The 19,739-nt window shown below is 48.1% G+C and overlaps 1 protein-coding gene across 8 annotated transcripts in view; it reads right to left on the bottom strand.

Annotated features, from left to right (window-relative positions):
- The window catches only part of EVA1C (eva-1 homolog C), a 72,327-nt gene that overhangs the window by 33,789 nt on the left and 18,799 nt on the right, over nt 1-19,739 (bottom strand). For 7 of the 8 annotated variants that reach the window (XM_081799350.1, XM_081799342.1, XM_081799332.1 and 4 more), the window contains exons 2-3: nt 5,013-5,209; nt 1,639-1,762 (exon numbers count right to left, since the gene is read on the bottom strand). The exons of the other annotated variant lie outside the window; for it this stretch is intronic. In XM_081799350.1, the coding sequence (XP_081655476.1) occupies nt 1,639-1,762; nt 5,013-5,209 (321 nt within the window). The remainder of the gene's footprint in view (nt 1-1,638; nt 1,763-5,012; nt 5,210-19,739) is intronic. 8 annotated transcript variants of the gene reach the window in all.

Raw genomic sequence — 19,739 nt, 5'->3', positions numbered from 1 at the left:
TTACTGAAACGAGATTAGTGATCAGACCTAATTGCTCGGTGCAGGAATAAGGCTGGTGGCCTGCCACTGACTTAGATTCGAGGTTCTGCCACCTCACGAGGGTCTTTTTCCTTCTCTTAGAGGCTGGTCCTTCGCAACTTTTTATTACAAAAAACTTCCGACGTATAGGAAATGTGGCAGATTATCACAAGCGACGGGCATATTTCCCACCACCCAGATTCTCCAATCCTTAACGTTTTGAACAAGGGCCACTTTAAAAAAGGGTTGTCTTTCCCACCATGGAAGGAGGACGGCCGTTTTTGAGACTTAGCCATGGGAAGGACATGACTGAGAACACGGAGATCTGGAAGGGATGTTCCCAAGTGAGGCAGGAGTTGACAAGAATTCCTGGGGAGGGCCCGGCTGGGGTGTCAAGTTTGGGCCCGCTTGTGGGTGTTTGTGATCATGTGCACGTGTGAGTATGTGTGTGACAGTGGGTCTGCGTGTAATAGCACACACAGGCGTGCTATTGTGTATGTACGAGTGACCGTGCGTACGTTGTAAGCGTGTGAAGGTGTGTATGTGCGTGTGAGTGTGAATGTGTGTTTGAACACACAGGCTGGGGGAAGAGGCAGAGGGGCAGTTCTGAGGTATCCGGGCCCCAGCAAGGAAAGGGTTTAAGACGGAAGGCTAGATATTTGCTGAAAGGATCCCGTGCTTTCTCTTCAAGTGCGCACTTGAGACCACGCACGACACACGTGTGACCCAAAGCCTCACCCGCCCCCGGCACCCAGTCTGCCAGTGTCTTGGGAAGATGCTGGGCTCCAGAGGCAGAAACCAACTGAGAACAAAATGCAAAAAAACAAAAACGGTGTGTTGGGATGGCAGTGCAGAATTTTTTCAAATGATTATTCCTTCAGTATAATCCTTTGGTTAATGTTGTTGCTATAACGCTGCTTTCTTTTCAACAAGGATTACCAGGAGCCTCTAATGTTGCCCTTACCTATGGCTTCTCTCGGGCTGGGCCACCACATCTGTAAGGGTGACCTACTCGCTAAAAAGCAGTTCCTTTTGGCTGCAGTGGGTTGATCACAAAACTAAGGTGCGTTTCAGGTGACACAGTCAACGGAGAGAAACGCAAGAATCAGAGTAGAAGAGGTTGCTCCAGCCAGAAGCCCTTCCACTTTCTTTCTCCAGGAAGAGACACTGGGTACAGAGCCCCTGCTTCGGTGAAAGCAGAAGAGGTGATTCATAAAGATCTGGAACCCGGGGCTCCGGGGGCAGCCGTGCCCTCTCGTGAGAGCAAGCAGCCCCGCAGCTGGGGGTGGGCTTCCTCTGAAAAGGAGAACTGGCTCCTCGTTTGGGGGAAAGGCCTACCTTTAGCATGGGTACAACTGAGGTTTACATATCAGGAAGGACATTTTGAATTCAGGGATTCGTAAGAATGCACGCGGATATATGGGTGTACGCACACACACACAAATACACACAAACTATTCACGCAAATACCCACAAACTAATACAAAAACGGGTAGGACATCTCTATTAACAAGTTTCTAAGTGGGACAAATACCAACTGGCAGAGAATCTCCACGAGGGCTGTGAATGAAACAGGGAACCCGCACCCCAAACACGCTGTCCCCCTCAGACGTTACTTACTAGGCTGGCATTTAAAGGAGACCAGGAGGTATTTACTGCTTCCTGGGCAAAGGTCAGGTCCAAAAACACGGCTATTGACCAGGAGGTGGCAGGCCCGCTGGTTCTGGCATTCGTCCAGCACCTTCTAAAATGAGGGAGTAGAAAAGGGATAGGCTTGAAAACCACACGCAGCATCTGGGAGACCCCACACCCGGGCGGCTCTGGGCTCCGAGAAGATAAGAGACACCTGTCTGTCCGGCCTGGGGTCGGCACGAGGAATCTTCGAGCGGCCGTGAGCTGTGTCTAAGGTGAGATCAGGTCGGCTCCCTGCCTCCCTGTCTTTCCCAGAACAGGACACCTGACTCACCAGTGGCAGACCCCCAGCCGAAGACTAGCCTCCAGTCGGCCTCAGCTGGAAGTGCTGCCGACGGTTTTGGCAAAAGTACCGCATGGGGGAGGCTCCAGGAAATATGAGCAAGATCCGAGAAACTCAGAGCGTGGGCGAGACAGGCCTCGGAGGTCCCTTCTGGGAGGGCCGGGACAGAGCCGTGGGGATCAGGGATCACAGCCGTATCTCTCCAGCCTCGGAAATGGCCGGGCACCGACCACAGAGAACTCAGCATTCGGGGGAGGCCTTGGAGACGCAACCCGAACACGGGCCAACCGATAAAAATTAAGAAGCTGATTCCCACCCTCGCCAACCTCCAGGGCACGGGACCCACTGGTTCCCTTTGGAGCAATTTTCTTCATGGAATGCTCAGGCTTTGCTGTTGAGCATTTGGCTTACACGTGTTCCTTCAAATGTCTCTTGCTCTCAATTTTTTTCTGGGCAGTTCACCCCTTCGATTTTTGTTTTGTTTTGTTTTTTGCTTGTTTGTTTCCACAAAGCTACTCTTTTTTTCTTTAAAGATTTTATTTATTTATTTGACAAAGAGATAGACAGAGCCAGAGAGCACAAGCAGAAGGAATGGCAGAGGGAGAGGGAGAAGCAGGCTCTGCCCTGAGCAGGGAGCCCAATGCGGGACTTGATCCCAGGACCCTGGGATCACGACCCAAGCAGAAGGCGGACGCTTAACCAGCCCCTACATGGGGTCCCAGCAGGGCCTAGCGCCTCGCTTCTGCTCTTCTACTTCCCAAATGGAGCAAACCCTGCCCAGGACAGTCACAGAAGCCTTACACTCTATGGCTGTTAAAAGGACCCCAAGTCCAGTGGACATTTCCCAAGAATGTACTGGACTGAATTTAGCACAGATTCCCGAGCCTGAGTCTCCGTGTTCCTATAGTGGCTCATGGTGTGTGTCCATGGAGGAGGCTGGCCCCACCAGCTATCCCTTCAGGGGCCCAGCGGATGTGTATGAAATCAGGAAACATGCCCAGGGAAACCCTGAGGACCCCCCCCCCACAGACACACAGACACAGATGATGGGACACATTCTCGTGGCCGAGGGTCATCGTGAAATGACGCAGCCCTTGGGTGGCTCCACGTACATATTACAACCACAGAGTGGGACTCAAGGCAGGGCTGTTTCCAAACGGTGTCACGGCTGCAAAATGCACGGGGGAGGGGTCTTCCTGGTGACACTCAGCCACGGGCCAGATCAGCTGAGGGGCTCCTGGGTGGACAGTGACAGTTCTCTCCCAAGTCGGGCACCTTCACTCTGAGGTAGAGGAAGCCCCTTCCCACGGTCCCCAAGGCCAGTCAAAAGACACAGAATAAAGGCTCTCTTGATCTCTGGATGAAAGAGAAGCGCACGGGGTTGCTTCTGGCAAACAGACCTTCCACACAACTTCAGAGCTGTGTTCACAAATGCTAACTTGTCTGCTTGGCTATGGAAACATCCTCTTCCCTCGGGCCTGCCTGGCAGAGCCAGGCGCCCATGTTGGAAGGTGAGGGTGGTGCCCAGGCTTTGGAGCTGCCAGGGGTTCATCCTTTCACAAAGCAGGCACTCCCGTCCTATTGGCACTGGCTAATGTCCCTTTTATGCACCCAAGACAGCAACAGACGGCCTGGGTACCAGGGATGGGTGGGCAGGGAAGTTGGGGTGAGGACTGGGGGCAGGCCAACAGGAATACGGCTCCTGCAGGGGCGGCCAAGGGGCAGGAATGAGGTGGGGGGCACACAAGGAAAGTGCCTGTCCCCAGAAGAAACATGTGGCCTCTCCTCAGGATGTGGAACCCATATCCAGGGAATGCACTCAAACATATTCCTTTGGCTACTCAGCAGGTATCTTTACCAATCACATGACTACACAGATACTACGATGCTTGGGATGGAAGCAACAAATGGTGTGAGAAATAGGAAAATCCTTACGTTACCATATTATTTGTGCTTCTCCTCTTTGGGCCTCTGGGAGAGCTACACAGCCTTATGCTAATCCCATCACTCCTTAGTCTTCCTCATAAATTTATCTTTACCCATATTTCCTGTGGCTGAAAAAAATCAAAGAGCCAGGAGTAGTCTAAAATCCCCATTGAAATATTAGCTCTGTCCTCCTCCTATACCAAATCTTTCCCTAATGCCAATTAAAAAAAAAAAAAAGAAAGACTTAGCCACCCTCCACAAATTTCTGGTACTGTCCAATAGAAGAACAAATCAGCAGAGGCTGCCCAAAGTAGCTCAGAACCAGAATGATGTCATCATTCACAACTGGAGAAGCAAACCATCTTTTATTTATTTTATTTTATTTTATTTTTTAAAGATTTTATTTATTTATTTGACAGAGAGAGAGAGAGAGAGGGAACACAAGCAGGGGGAGTGGGAGAGGGAGAAGCAGGCTTCCTGCCGAGCAGGGAGCCTGATGCGGGGCTCGATCCCAGGACCCCGGGATCATGACCTGAGCCGAAGGCAGACGCCCAAGGACTGAGCCACCCAGGTGCCCTGCAAACCATTTTTTAAAGAACAACTGTGATTGAGGTTTCCCTCCCTCCAGTGCATTCTCTGAGAAGTTGATCATGACCTTGGCTGTTGGCCTCACAGACACCTTGTCGTTTCCACTAAAGCATCCTCACTCTTCCCTCTCTGCTGGGGTATTGACAGGAGGGGTGGTCCTGGAGGTCAAAGCCCAACGTGACTGTACTTGGCTTTACTACAGTGGGGAGTGTGCCTCCGGATAAATTCATATTGCAAGTGTTTTACGGGAGTTCTCCAGGAAGTAGGAATTCCACTTAGACTTGTTTGGTGAAGAATCCTTTTGAGAAGCAAATAATAGCTCACCCGTGAAATTGGTGATTTGTATGAACTGGGGTTTTCATGGACCAGGTTTGCTTTAAGTGAACTATGTAATCACAAGCATATATACAGAGAGAGAGAGATGGGGAGAGGGAGAGAGGGAGGGAGGGAGGGAGAGAGAATGAGAACCATTTTATCATCTTAAAGCAGCTACGAAGGGCAGTACCTGCAACGTGGTGGGTGCCACGCAGGCTACGCTGTCTTCCCTCTGGGAGGCAGGCTGCTGGGCACTACACATTTGGTAATCCTGCCCATAAAATGCCGATTGGACACTTATCGTGGAATGCCGAGGGCACTGTAGATTCAAACGGTCCCCATCACAGGCATAGGCGGTGTGGTTTTGCAGGAGTTTGGTTAGATAACCTGGAAAATATTCAGCTGGGTTACAAGAGGCCCAGGAACCCACCACTCCTTCACAGCTTTCTGAACAGGGGGACCTCGGCTCCCCCAGGGGGAAGGGGCTGGTCAGTCATAAAGATGGGGGGCGGAGCTTCCTTAGCAGCTCCCATGGAGAAGACCCCAAACTGGGCTCGAGGTGAGGCTGAAGGAGCAAGTGCCAGTTTTCCCATCTGGGTTGTAAACCTTGGTCTGGAATGGCCCATTGGAAGGCTCAGAGGGCTCGTTCCCTTTGGGATTGGCCAGGAGCCAAGAAATCCTGAAGCATCTCTATAAAGCTGGAAAAAAATTCCAAGTGGGTGTCCCTTGGGCATATAGATGCCTGTCCCTGAAGAGATTTGGGTTCTCTGATCTCCCACTAGCTAGGCCGGGCCTTCCTGGAGGGAGGGAATGCCATTTTATTTTGGGGTCACTACTCCTGGGCACTGGAAAGAAGAGGCAGGGCATCCTGCATGGGGTAAGGGTCTGCTCTGAAGGGAGGGGAAGGGGTGGATGGTGGGGCTCTGTTACAGGCTGACCAGTGTCCCACAAGTTCATGTTCACCAGGAACTTCAGATGCCCCCTTATTTGGAAATAGGGTCCTTGCAGTTGTAATTAGTTAAGATGAAGTCATACTGGAGTAGGCCGGTCCTTGACAGGTGTGACAATGTCCTTATAAGAAGAGAAGAGACAGAGGGAAGACAGCCATGTAAAGACTGGAGTGATAACATCTAAAAGCCAAGGAACCCAAGGATTGCTTGCAGCCACCATGAACTGGAAGAAGCAAGGAAAGATCCTACCGTAGGACCTTCCAGAGGCAGCCCAGCCCTGCCACACCTCGACCTCAGGCTCCTGGCCTCTAGAGCCCAGAGGGAATGGATTTCTGCTGTTTTCAGCCACCCCAGCCTGTGGTCCTTTGTTACAGCAGCCCCGACAAACTCATACAGGCTCGCTGTCCCAGCGTCCCTGGCTACTTCTCAAGCAGGCTGGACAAGCCACAGGGCCTTGGGCTCTGAGGAGCCATGTGCATGGCCTGGCAGGTGTGGGCGGCCTGGACCGCTTCTCAGAAAGGAGGAAGGAAGGTTCATCTGAAATGTAGATTCCTTTCCTCCTTCTCACACCTCATGAGGTCAGTTGCAAGGCAGCTGGGAGGGAAGCCAGGGACTTTCTGGTGAGGTGTGTGGGAGCCGGGTTTGGCAGCCCTTGGCCTCTGAGGGGGCGGAGGGGTGCGGAGGAAGGCAGTTTCAGAACTCCCCTATTCCCACACAGACGGCCCGGGCTGAAGTTATCCCTGCTGAAGTTTCAAAATCCTCTCTGACCATGATTTTCTGCAAAGGGCACTCACTGCAGCTCCCTGGCCTTCCTTGAAAGTCACAGTGAAAGGGACCATGACATCTGCCATAGGTTTGTCACACTTGCCAACCTGAAGGTGAAGAGTGGGAGCTCCCACCTTCACATGTAACCCAGACCTGAGGTCTCTCACTGCAACTCCCTTTTCCCTCCCCACCCTTGAAAGAAGAAAGCCAAGAAGTCGGCTACCCTGAATTGGCTTCCCTTGGAGAAGTGGACTCTAGCGAGAGCAGCAAAACTGACATCAGGCACTGGGGCTGTGAGTCAGGGTCCTGCTTATTGGAACAATGTCCTCACTCTCACCGTGCTCCCCACCAGCCACCGAGAGAGGCCGGGCAGAGACCCCTTGGTGGTCCAATGGCAGGTCAGCATCTTCCTGCAGGACACACAGGTGGACCCTGATAAAGCCACGAGTTGTGAAAATTCCAGCCTCCTTTGTGGGATCTCAGCTCCCCCTTATGAGCCACACCAGGGAACTCAGAGTCAACCTGATGCTTCCCCAGGCCAGCACCCACCCCGAAGCTCCCGAGGCTGGTATCCCTACCCCTGCACCTCCTCAAATTCATCATTAAAACTTTTTTGTCCACCCATCACCACATCATTCACCAGGACCATGCCAGATGACCAGCTGACTAGAATGTTAAATTATTCCTGGGAGCATGACTTCGGCTTGATGGCTCACCCAACAGGCCATGTGTGACTCTATCTAGATGAAGGAAATGAGAAGGGGTGTTGGAGGCAGAAGACGGAAGGGGCCTGGGTCCCAGATTCATGGAGAAGATTAGTGGAGCCTTCTCCACACACTGGTACATGAATGGAAAAGCCATTACCTTTCTTCTCTCTATTTGTCATGTAGTCTGTCCCCAGTGAACAGAACTTGATCTCTGTGAGGCCATTTGCATCAAAACATGACATGAGTGCATTGCAGTGGCCCGAGTCCCGCTGCATGCCATGCTTGTTTTCGGAGAGCGATATTCTGGAGGCAGAAGCTCAATGCAGAGAATGGCCTCTGGAGGCCTTCTGGGCCCTTCTGCCAGTATGTCAGTTCTAACACCATGAGGTACAAAGAAGATACTCCAGCAGTAAAATCTGCTCTGGAGTCAGTCCAATTCCTTCTTCAAAAACCTATGCCTGTGTCCAGACAATGGAATATTATTCAGCACTAAAATGAAATGAGTTATGAAGCTGCAAAAAGACATGGAGGAAACGTCAATGCATAGTATTAAGTGAAGCCAATCTGAAAAGGCTACAGACTCTACGAGTCCAATGACATGGCATCCTGGAAAAGGCAAAATTATGGCGATGGTAAAAAAAAGAACAGTGGTTGTTGGAGGTTTGGGGGAAGGGAAGGATGAGCAGGGGGAGCACAGAGGATTTCAAGGCAATAAAACTACTCTGCACGATACTCTAGTGATGGACATAAGTCATGACACATTGTCGAAACCTACAAAACACATAACACCAAGAGTGAACCCAGAGTAAACTATGGACTTTGGTCCATATTATGATGTGTCAATGTAGGTTCATCAGTTGTAAGAAATCTACCACTCTGATGGGGTATGTTGATGAAGGGGGAGGCTGTGCCTGCATAGGGATTACAGGTATTTGGGAATTCTCTGTATCTCCCACTCAATTTTGTCATGCACTTAAAACTGTTCTACAAATGAAAGTCTATTTAAAAGAAAAAAAATTAAAACCACCCAGGCTTCCCCAGAATAGTGTTACCTTTGGGAGGAGAGGGGTTCTTGACAGGGAGGGGACATGAGAGTGAGCTGGCAAAGCTCTTTTCTTGATCTGAAGAGTGGATACATGTTTTATTTTATAAAATTCTCCCAGCTACACATTTGTGATAGGTACACTTTTTGGTGGGTAAATAAAACTGTTTCTTTAAAAAAAAAAATCTTTACTATCTGACCAAAGCTTTCAACCAATGAAGAAAGTCTAGACACCGTGGAGTCTAGGGAGGATTGATAGGTCAAGGGCAGTGGCGGGATGCCACGTTCTACAGCCAGCCACATCCCCACTAGATGCTACTCTAGAGTGACGGCAGGAGATGCTCATGAGGACGGGCCACCGGCCCTCACACCTCAGGGTCCTCCACAGGTGCTTTCCACACCTCATTCTGATTGGCCCACCATGTCAGAAGCTGCGAAGAGGTCAGGAAGAAGGACAAATTAGAACTACCCATGGTTTTCAGCAACACAGAGGACATCAAGGGCCTTTTTGAGAGGCATTTGAGATGGTGAGTGGGGACACGAGCCAGTTTGGAAAAGAATGAAAAGTGAGTGGAAATAGAGGAAATCCCAGATGGTTCCTGTGGTACACAGAATAGCAACCCCCACCCCCACCCCACTGATGTCCCCAGGTCCCCATCCCCAGAGCCTGGGAACATGTTCCTTTTCGTTGTAAAAGGACTCGGAGGTTGTGATTAAGTTAGAAATCTGGAGATGGGAGGTGATCCTGGAGGATCTGAAAGGCCCCATATAATCACCAAGGTCCTCATAAGAAGGTCAAAGTCGATGAAAGATGTGGCAGTGGAACCAGAGGTTGTAGTGATGCAGCCGTGAGCCAAAGGATGCAGGTGTTTTTATTTTTTTATTTTTTTATTTTTTTTAAAGATTTTATTTATTTATTTGACAGAGAGAGACACAGCGAGAGAGGGAACACAAGCAGGGGGAGTGGGAGAGGGAGAAGCAGGCTTCCCGCAGAGCAGGGAGCCCGATGTGGGGCTTGATCCCAGGACCCTGAGATCATGACCTGAGCCGAAGGCAGACGCTTAACAACTGAGCCACCCAGGCGCCCTGTTGCAGGTGTTTTTAGAAACTGGAAAAGTCGAGGAAACAGATTATGCCCTGAAGACCCCGAAAGAATGCAGTACAGTCGACACCTTGATTTTAGACCTCTGATCTCCAGAGCTGTAAGAAAATAAATCTGTGCTGTTTTAAGCCACCAAGCGTGTGATGATCTGTTATAGCAGCCATAGGAAACAACACAGTTCATACAGATGACTCTTGCAACAACTTGGTAAAGATGAGGAGAGACACAGGGCTGAAATTATAAGAACTGATGTCCAGGGTCAGATTTTTAAATAACTGTGATTGAGTTAAAGCTAATGCACATGTGTGTGTAAATACATATGCAAACGGGCCCTAGGTCATATGTAAATTATATTTGTTACTGTGGATTGAGGTCGAACACATTGTATTAGCAAGAGGGTGCGTGCAATGTTGGAGTGTGGGCTCCAAGCTAGGAAATGAGCACCGGAGAAGCCCAAGGGACTAAGGTCTGCTGAGATCCAACAAGGTCAGACTGGGTAGACCACACCAGCAGGCTGGAGAGGTAGGAGGTTTTGCCCAAAGTGATTTTGAGGTGGAGCAGTTGCAGATGATGGAAATGTCCAAGTGGCGGCCATGGAAGAGGGTGTGAGAAGTGGGTGGAAGGGAAGGTTGCTAGAAATGAGGGTGCCCTCTGGAACAGGCATTTCCCAGGATAAAGGTAGGAACTGGGTTTGAGCAGGAGCCTGCTGCCAAGATTGACCTTAAACCAGGCGCAGATGACAGATGCCCCCCTCCGTCTTTCCAGTGTGCTGTCCCCAGTGAGCACACACACTCTTTCCGTTTCGTAGGGCAGAGTCAATACATAACAGTGTTTTAGTCCATTCAGGCTGCTGTAACAAACCACCACATCAGGGGGCTTATAAACAACAGAAATTCATTTCTCACAGTTCTGGAGGTGGAAAGCCCAAGATCAAGGTACCAGCATGATTGCATTTTAGTTAGGTCCCTCTTCCTGGTTTGGAGCTAGTGCCATCTTGCCGTGTCCTCACATGGTGAAAGGGCTAGGGAACTCTGTGGCATCTCTTTTATAAGACATTAAAGGATTAGGGAATCTCATTCATAAAGACTCCACCCTAATGGCCTAACCACCTAATACGGTCACCTTTGGGGGTTAGGATTTCAACATATGGATTTTGGAGGGACTCTAACATTCAGACTCTAGCGCTTAGCTTCTCCACCCCTTGGTTTCTTGGCTGGTTCAAATGAGATCCCTTTTAAAGAATGACTACCCTTGTGGCTTTGTGTTCATGGTTCTCTCTGAGTCAAATGCCCCATCACGCTGGATCAGTCAAAAATGCTTTATTTCTTAATAGGCTCAGCCAGAGCTCTGGGTCAAGCTGTATGTGTGTGGGCAAATATTTACTGCCCTGAAAGAAGGCAGAAGAGCAAACTGTTAAGAAATCAGTCCTTAGAGCCTGGCCTGGCCTGAAATGGTCTGTGGATCCTTTTTTTTTAAATTTTATTTATTTATTTATTCATTCATTCATTCATTCTGTGGATCCTTGTTAGCTTCACATGGTTGAGGGACCAAGGTGCAACTTATGTTTAAATCCAAGATCCTCTCCTGATGAATCCCCACTCTGGGTACCAGCAGTTCCCACAGCAATGGCCATGGCTAGAGCTTTCCTCAGAGGATCATCTTGAAAGACCTGGCTGGGTTGGGCAAATCTTAGAGTAGTTTAGATAAAGGCTTTTATGTTTCCTTTTTTTAAAGATAGATGGATAATTCATGGGGAAGGAGCCCCTAAGAGTGGCAGGAGCTCTCCTCTGTCTTCAGAAAGACAAGGGGAAGTAACTCTTGAGATTCTCATCCCCATCACCTTTACAAGGAAAACCCATTTATCCAGAAGTGTTCCAGTGACCAGAGAATGACCAGAATGTAAAGGACCGATTTTCAGGGAACCATGGCATGTCCCAAAGTGTTTTATGAGAGGAAGAACATTATACAGGGGAGAAAGGAGGTGTTAGGGCAAAATGAGCTTGGGGTGTATGGGTTAAAACAAAGCAAACACAATTCTTCCCCTGTAGGACTTCCCAGAGCCACAGATACACCAATGTGCATAGCAACTATCAAGCATCAGAAATAGGAGGTAGAATCCTTCACACATAATTGACCAGCACATCATTCTTTTTTTTAAGATTTACTTATTTGAGAGAGAGAGAGAGCAGGAGGGGCAGAGGGAGAGAGAGAGAATCCCAAAGAGACTCCACACTGAGCAGGGAGCCCGATGCGGGGCTTGATCTCACGACCCTGAGATCATGACGCAGAGATCACAACCTGAGCCAAAAACCAATGGTCGGACACTTAACTGACTGCACTGCCCAGGTGCCCCCAAGCACATCATTCTTAAGGAAACATTTAGAGTTTCATAAACCACAGTCAATCCTGACAGCTGCATTTAACTTGAAAGATTTCAGAAGGCACTTCAGAGTCCCATATGGTTTCAGAATCATCATGCAGCATCAGGGGACAGGGAGGAAGAGCAGGGAGCAGAGGATTCAACGCCCGAGAGCAGGGTTCACAGTGGGATTAAAATGTGTGACTGTGCCCATCACTTCTCAGCACTGGTGTCCTCATGTTTTATGGTGAGGATCAGATGATATAACGGCACAGCATCTTTATCAGCCATAACCCACAGCACCAGTTGAGGGGATCTTTATTGTACTGTCAACCTTGAAGAACGCAAATTTACGCAGAACTCTTTGGTGGCTTGCAAATCAAACTGCATTCCCAGTCAGCCCTGTCTGCTCTGAGCACTGATGGTAATACGTTCAATTTAGAGACAAGTACACAGCCCAATAGCCATGCTTGTGGTCCAGAAATGTCACTGTTCAGCTTGAGGGGAAAGGAAAATTTTCCTTCCTTCCTTCCTTCCTCCCTCCCCCCATCTCCCTTCCTCCCCCCCTTTTCCCTCATCCTCTCTCCTTCTTTCTCTCTCTCTCTTTCCTTTTTTTTTTTAAAATAACTAAGGTTATGGGGCGCCTGGCTGGCTCAGTCAGAGGAGCATGAGACTCTTGATCTCAGGGCTGTGAGTTTGAGCCCCACGTTAGGTGTAGAGATTATTTAAAAATAAAACCTTTAAAAAAATAATTAAGGTTTACAACATTACTAAGATTTAGAACAGGCCAAAGAAGCTGCAAATTCTTCCTCCTTTCTTTTCTGAAGTCAGAGCCCCTCCACAAGAGTCCGGGTTTTCCAAGACCTGATGCTGCCTGAGGCACTCTAAGCACAGGATATAAGTACATCAGTTGCTGGCCCCACATCCATGTGCTAAAGTCCCCTAATCACCAGGGTCCAATTTTCTCATCTTCCTTCTGGGAAGAGAGTGGAATTCAATTCTGTTGCCTTTGCTACCCTCCCCCACTTATTTAATGGAGCAGAACCCTCCAATCCATTAATGCTTTAGATAAGAGACTACACCCTTTTATTCACAAATACTCCAAGGTGTTTCTACATGTTTGAAGTTGTTTTCCAGAAAAGGGTGTTTTTTTTCCCTTTTGTGTTTGTGAGTGTGTTTAGAGAATTGGCAAAAGCAGGAGCAAGGGGGCAGTCCGTGAGGCATTAGGGCAATGAGTCAGTGTTTCTAAGAGTGCAGGAAAGGCCCCACAATGGATGAAGGGCTCATGACTGGGCACCACACACCCAAGATTGTTAAGATCAAAAAGTGAAGTTGGTTTAAGTCATTTCTCTAGGCCCAGGTTTGGCACAAGAAAGTTGAACCTGGAGGTTAATTATGAAGAAAACGAGAGCCATCAGCGTGTGTCTTAGGTGTTCAAGGGGGAATTACAAAGACTAGGGACTTCCAAGGATAGCTCTCTGAACTTAAGTAATAAGCTTAGATCCTGGTCCCAAAACAGACCAGAGGAGGACAGAAGGTGAACTGAGGGTCTAGATGGGGTAGGGACCATACATTTCCTTCTGAGCACATGGGAGGGGCATATTTCCCACTCCCCCTTACAATCATGTGGGCCAGTGGAAAGTTCTGGCCAATGGACAGAGGGTAGAAGTGATGTTTGCCACTTTTGGATCTGCCCTTGAGATTCTGTGTGACCCTCCACTCCCTCTCTCTCCCCAACTGCTGTCACATGTGGAAGATAGAAGGGACAGCTCTGAGGACCCAGAAAAGATGGGGGAGGCACAAGATGGAAGGAATCTGGGTCCCTGAATGACTGCACAGCCTCTCCCTTTTCCAATTACACTGGATCATAGCATGAGCAAGAACTAATCCTTTATTCCGTTATTCCCCTAAGATTTGGGAGTTGTTTGTTTCAGCAGCTAGCCTACCCTGTCTAATACTCCAGCATTCTATCAGTTGGTACTTGTGTTAAGTAGAAAGCTGGCAGGACTTTGAGAAGTACCAAAAACTTCCACCAAACACACCACGTTGGTTTGTGATGCATATTGTTGACACCATTCCACATGACCTTCAGTTCTCATCTGGGGAGTCATCTCTTTGAGTTAAGACCTTCCTACAATTAAAGTGAGTTAAATTACTAATGAGTTAAAAGGGATTAGAGGTCTCATTAATTAGTCATCACCCTCCACAATGCCACTGGCTTTTAAAAAATGCATTAGCAAAAGTGGAAAGCAGAGACTAGTGGGCTTGGATGGAACGCTCCCAGGCAGGCAATATACTTGCTTCTATATACTGATGGATGTGGGAGAGGGCGTGGGGCTGTGAACACACCGGTTGGCATGTGTTTCTCCACTCCACAGAGTGTTGGCCCTGGATCAGAAGCAGCAAAGCATAGAGGTGGTGGCCACAGGCTATGATATGGGGAATTCAGGCTCTGGACCTGCTCAGATCAGATGCTTCTTTGGGGATGTTGAGTAGAACCTCTTTAGACCTCAGCTGTAAAATCAGAAAGTTAAGCCTACTTTAGAGGGTTGATGCGCAAGTGATAAGAAACAGCGTAAGTGGGGCACCTTATGTGGTGGCTGGCGTATCATTTTTCTTCCCTGAGGAGAGCGTGAGCGTACTAGAAGGAAAACAGATTGGCAGTCCAATCTCTGGAAGAGAGAGCCCCAAAGAACGCAAGGACAAGGAGCACTCCAAATCCACTTCTTCCCAGCTCCACCTTGGTTTGGCCTTGGGACAAAAGATCTGGTAAAAGAGTAGACGATGTCTGCTTTCATATTCTATAAAATTGCCCCCAAGGAGGGGCTCATCTCCATGATGGGGGGGATCATGCCATCAGTCATTTTTCCTCAGGTTTCAGGGGGCCGTGGAAGCATTTTTCAGAGAAATGAGCACAACGCTCCCTGAAAAGAACCAACTAAGTGCTAATTTGGGTAAGTTGGCTGGCTTCTGATAAGCCACTTTTCAGACTACAAATTCCTGAAATCCAGTCTCTGACCATTTTTTCTCAACAAAGTCAAGTCAGCGATTCTCTTTGAGAACAAAACTGCTTGGTTTTCTTAAAGCCAAATAGAAATACTATTTCCAAAGGCATCGAACCTACAAACTTCTCATGTTCACTCTTGTTCCAAGAGCATTTAGAGGAATCCCAAAGTGTATTGATTAAAATACTCTCAAATTTCTAATCAGATATGGGAAAAATTAACCCTGGAAGTTGACACTGAACCTTTGTCGAGTAATGTGACAATGTCCCCTGGCTCTCTCTGTGACTTTTCTGCCTTGAGAAATGAACATCCTATGTCTTACAGGGGAGCCACATGGCACCCAGTCACCAGCTTCCAGGCACATGGAGACTTTCCCATTGCCCCGGGACTTGGAATTTTTGTTTCCAATACTAGTTTCTGGGAGTCACTTACCCAAATATCTTCTATCTTGTTACTTTCTCTCCCAATACCTCCTTGTTTTCTCTTCCTACACACCTACCCTGTGATTCATCAAGTCCCAGACTTTCCTCTTCAGAATTATATACATTTTAAGTGGATTCTTCTGTGTGGATGCCCATGTGTCAATTTACGTGTACGGATTTCAGATCCCTGTGCTTGGCTGGCTAAGCATCTGTCTACACGTGTCCATCCACTGTATGACTTTCCAACTCACTCAAACAAAAACCCCAAGTCCTTTTGTGACTGGGGTCCCTTCTCCCTACGTGACCTCATCTCCTACCATTCACCCCTTGGCTATGGCCACAGCGGTCTCCTTGTTTCTGAAAAATGCCACCCACACTCCCACCTCAGGATTTTGCTTTGGCTGCTCTATTCGCCTGAAACCGTCTTCTTCCAAATATCTGCTTTTTCCCTCCCTCCCTACATCCTGCCCTTTTTCAAATGTAACCTTATGAGACAGGCCTTCCCCAGCTCCTCTGCAAAACAGCACACCTTCTGCCCCACCACCCCGATTCTGCTCTATTTCACCGCATGGAGGGCTACTGTCAGCTTCTCCCCTTTTGAATGTAAGAGGGATTTTGTCTTATTTATTGCTCTGTGCCTGACACCTGAAAAAAATCTGACACACAGAAGGGGGGCCAGGAATAGTTGTTTTAAATGTGTGAGAGAGTGAGGAAGGCCTGAATGCTTATAGCAACCAGCTTCACCCAGTACTTGCACATCTTAAAATTTCTATTTTCCTGATGCCTCAACATCCCACAAACAGACGATGAGCAGTGATCAGGGACATAAGGCTGGCCCCTGTTACCAGTTCCCCTTCTTGGGCTCCCTGACCATGACCTAGTCACATTTAAACACACCAATAAAAAGCCTCACGCCGGGCGCCTGGGTGGCTCAGTCGTTAAGCGTCTGCCTTCGGCTCAGGTCATGGTCCCAGGGTCCTGGGATCGAGCCCCGCATCGGGCTCCCTGCTCGGCGGGAAGCCTGCTTCTCCCTCTCCCACTCCCCCTGCTTGTGTTCCCTCCCTCGCTGTGTCTCTCTCTGTCAAATAAATAAATATAATCTTTAAAAAAAAGCCCCACGCTTTTGCTTGTGTACTCCAACTAACCCTCAATAAAGGCACTTGCCTACAGGTCCTCTCCCTCTCAGCTCCCCACCTGCTTGGTTGAGCTGCTCCCTGAGCACTCCTCACATATGGTCCCCTGTGGGGCCGCCATGCCTCTCTCCTCGAAGACCTGTGAGTATAATAAACCCTTTAATTTCATATGCCTTCCCAAGTATAATTTCCATGGCCATGATGGAGTGACCCCAGGACAACTTACTTCCCAGTTTACAACACAGTAATATACTATGTTATATATACATATATGTATACATACAACATATATATACAATAATATACATACATATTTATATACATATACACAGAAAGAAAGGGTATGAATTAATTGATTAAAAATTACTCCAAGCATGCTGTGTTGGACTTGAAATACAATCTTATGATTACACTCACTATTTTATTTTGAACAGGTCTGGTAGGAGCTCCTTCCTGCTTTTTGACCAAAGGTTTCAAATCCTATAAAAAGGAACACCTTGTTTGGTAACCAGGTACTAAACCCAGAAAGTTATTCAGTGAACACCACCTGGATTAGATTAGTGTAAAGGAAACTGGATCAATCCCCTTTTTCCTCAAGCACCTAAAAGGATTACTTTTCCTTTTCTTTAGGATGCTGAGTAACCCCAAAACGACAGAGCCACTTGGTGAGTAAGGCGGGAGAGTGCAGTGCATTTGATAACTTAATGCAACTTTTTACCAGTGCTTGAAACTCAGATATGAAATCTACACTTGATCTTTCCTGCTTGGAATTGGCCAAATTAGTGGCTCTATCCCCAGGTACAACAAAAAGCTCTCAGAAATACTCAGGGAGCTGACCAATCAGAACGCCCCACACAGCCCAGCCCACAGCCGTGGGGGTGGACAGGTGTCGCCTCCCTGCCCGACCAGTAAACAGCCTTTCAACTTCAGATGGCTTACCTCCCATCTGCCCACTGCCGAAATGTGTAGGATGATCAAGGGACGTGGGATCTGTTTAAGGTTGAAATGAAGACTTCAGGGCACGCATTTTGTGTTTCATTCAGTTAATTGGAAAATTATAGAGTGATTTCACAGCTCGTAATAATGAAACTTTTTAAAAAAGATTTTATTTATTTATTTGACAGAGAAAGAGACAGCGAGAGAGGGAACACAAGCAGGGGGAGTGGGAGAGAAGCAGGCTTCCCGCTGAGCAGGGAGCCCGATGCGGGGCTTGATCCCAGGACCCTGAGCTCATGACCTGAGCAGAAGGCAGACGCTTAAGGACGTCTGAGCCACCCAGGTGCCCCACGAAACTTTTCTTTTCCTTACACTTTAGGAATGATGCTGTTTGGTGAGTAGCACCATAAAACTCAGAAAGCCATTTGGAAGGTTGCAAAGATTAGATTTAGGGGCAGAACAGGTTTGCTGTACTTGTGATGGAATGCGTTTTGTTTCCTGGAACAAAACCAGAGCATGCAACTTTCTAAAAGTTGAAACAAATGTAAACAGCGTATTCCAGAGGCAGTGCTTGGGAACAGGCTGAGTGACCCTTAGGTCCCTTACAGCCTCCCCACTGGATCAGTGGAGGATCTTGGACAGGTCATCTGGCTTCCCCCTTCTTTTGCCTTAGAATTAGGGGAAGTAACCATATTTCTCCCTTTGTATTTCACAGACACAGGGGAGGCTGGACAAATGTAAAGAATTGCGGGCACCCACACAGTAATTGGGCTGGCCTGGCCTTGCTCTTGATATTCATCCTTGATTGAATCCCTGGCATGCTCCCCCCAGGGCAGGTTTAAAACTCCCCCCGCAGGCTCAGCTTCACCAAACCACCCTGGGGACCCATGCTTCCTTAATTCTGCCAGGAGCTGCTTATTTCCTCTTCTGTATCCCACCTTTGTGGACGTTTTTTTTTCTGACTGTCCTCATTGTACGCTTGTTATTCTTCATCTGTTACCTAATTTTCTATACAACCATTTAGGCACCAGCTGAGTGATTACACCTCTCACTTTTGAGCACCGTTTTGTCTCCTTTATTCTCCACCGCCCCGGAGTCCTTCTCTAGTTACTGACTCCTGGCCATCTATCTTCTGGGTGGTTAGGTTGAAGAAAATCTGACCCTGGTCCTTGGTATAGGCAGCTGATCCTCATTATTCACAGATTCTATATTTGCAAATTCACCTACTTGCTAACATTTATTTGTAACTCCCCAGATCAACAGTTGCAGGGTTTTCCCAGCTCAAAACAATTTTGTCAGCAACAGGCACCGTCCCACCTGAGGTGGCACGAGATGACTCTCTGCCTTCTGGATTCAGCTCTCATATCAAAAACAAGTGTCCTGGAGTGCCTGAGTGGCTCAGTCCATTAAGCATCGGCCTTCGGCTCAGGTCATGATTCCAGAGTCCTGGGATCGAGCCCCGCATCGGGCTTCCTGCTCCGCGGGAGTCTGCTTCTCCCTCTCCCTCTGTCTGCCACTCCCCCTGCTTGTGCGCTCGCTCTCTCTCTCTCTCTCTCTCTCACATACACACATAAACAAACAAACAAACAAATAAATAAATAAATAAATAAATCTTATATCTGAGATAGAGTAGGATTTATATATCCATGTGATTGCTAGCCTCCCAAATGGTTACTGTTCATATATAATTCAAACATGCAGAATCACTTTCTGGGATTGCCTTCAGAGCACGTCTCAATGTGGTAGAACTTTGTTTTTGATTTCTAAAAGAATATAATTATATTCATTCCTACTGTTTTTATAAAAATCTCCAAACTTTAAAAAATAAAATCCTTGCCATCTCCTAACTCTTTATGATCCTCACACCAGCTCTCAGAGATGCCAGGGAAGTCTTTCCCTTTGACTGTGCGAAAAGGTCATACAGCCAGCTGGTGACGGGGCCAGAACAAGGCTCCACTCCAACTCCTGGTCTAGAGTCTCTTCTCCGGATTCAAGGGGCTCCTCACTAACCCTGAATCCGGGGCTCTGAATGAAGGAAGAACTGTTCACCACTTCTCCCTCTACACTTTGTTATAATATTATGCTTAATGCTGGGGTAGAGGATGCACAGATGGTATTTAAAACACCAGGGGCAGAAGGGGGGGTCAATAAAACCAGCACGTGATTCATCCAAGAGGCCAGAGGGCTTCCAAGTGGGAGGTGACACATGCAGAAAGAGTAGGAGCCAACCAAGTGAACGTAAGCCTCAGGCATCAGGGGCAGATATGTGAAGGCTCAGAGGGCACGTGTAGACATTCTGCACAGCCGGCCAGTGTGCAGAGTATGAGGTCAGGGGCAAAGACTGGAGAAGGAAGCGGTGCCTTGCTAACGAGTCTGAACTTCCATCTAAAGGCAGATGGGAGCTACTATGGGATTGTAAGCAGGGGAGTGATGCTGTTCAGATTTACAATTGAGAGAAATCCTTCTAGCAGTCTGTGTTAGATGGACTGGAGAGAC

The sequence above is a fragment of the Leptonychotes weddellii genome, chromosome 1 (assembly GCF_054177405.1).
Source record: "Leptonychotes weddellii isolate Sample4059 chromosome 1, ASM5417740v2, whole genome shotgun sequence".
In the NCBI taxonomy this organism is placed as follows: Eukaryota; Metazoa; Chordata; class Mammalia; order Carnivora; family Phocidae; genus Leptonychotes; species Leptonychotes weddellii.
The sequence above is the reverse complement of the archived record's forward strand: the minus strand, read 5'-3'. Positions and strand labels throughout refer to the sequence as shown.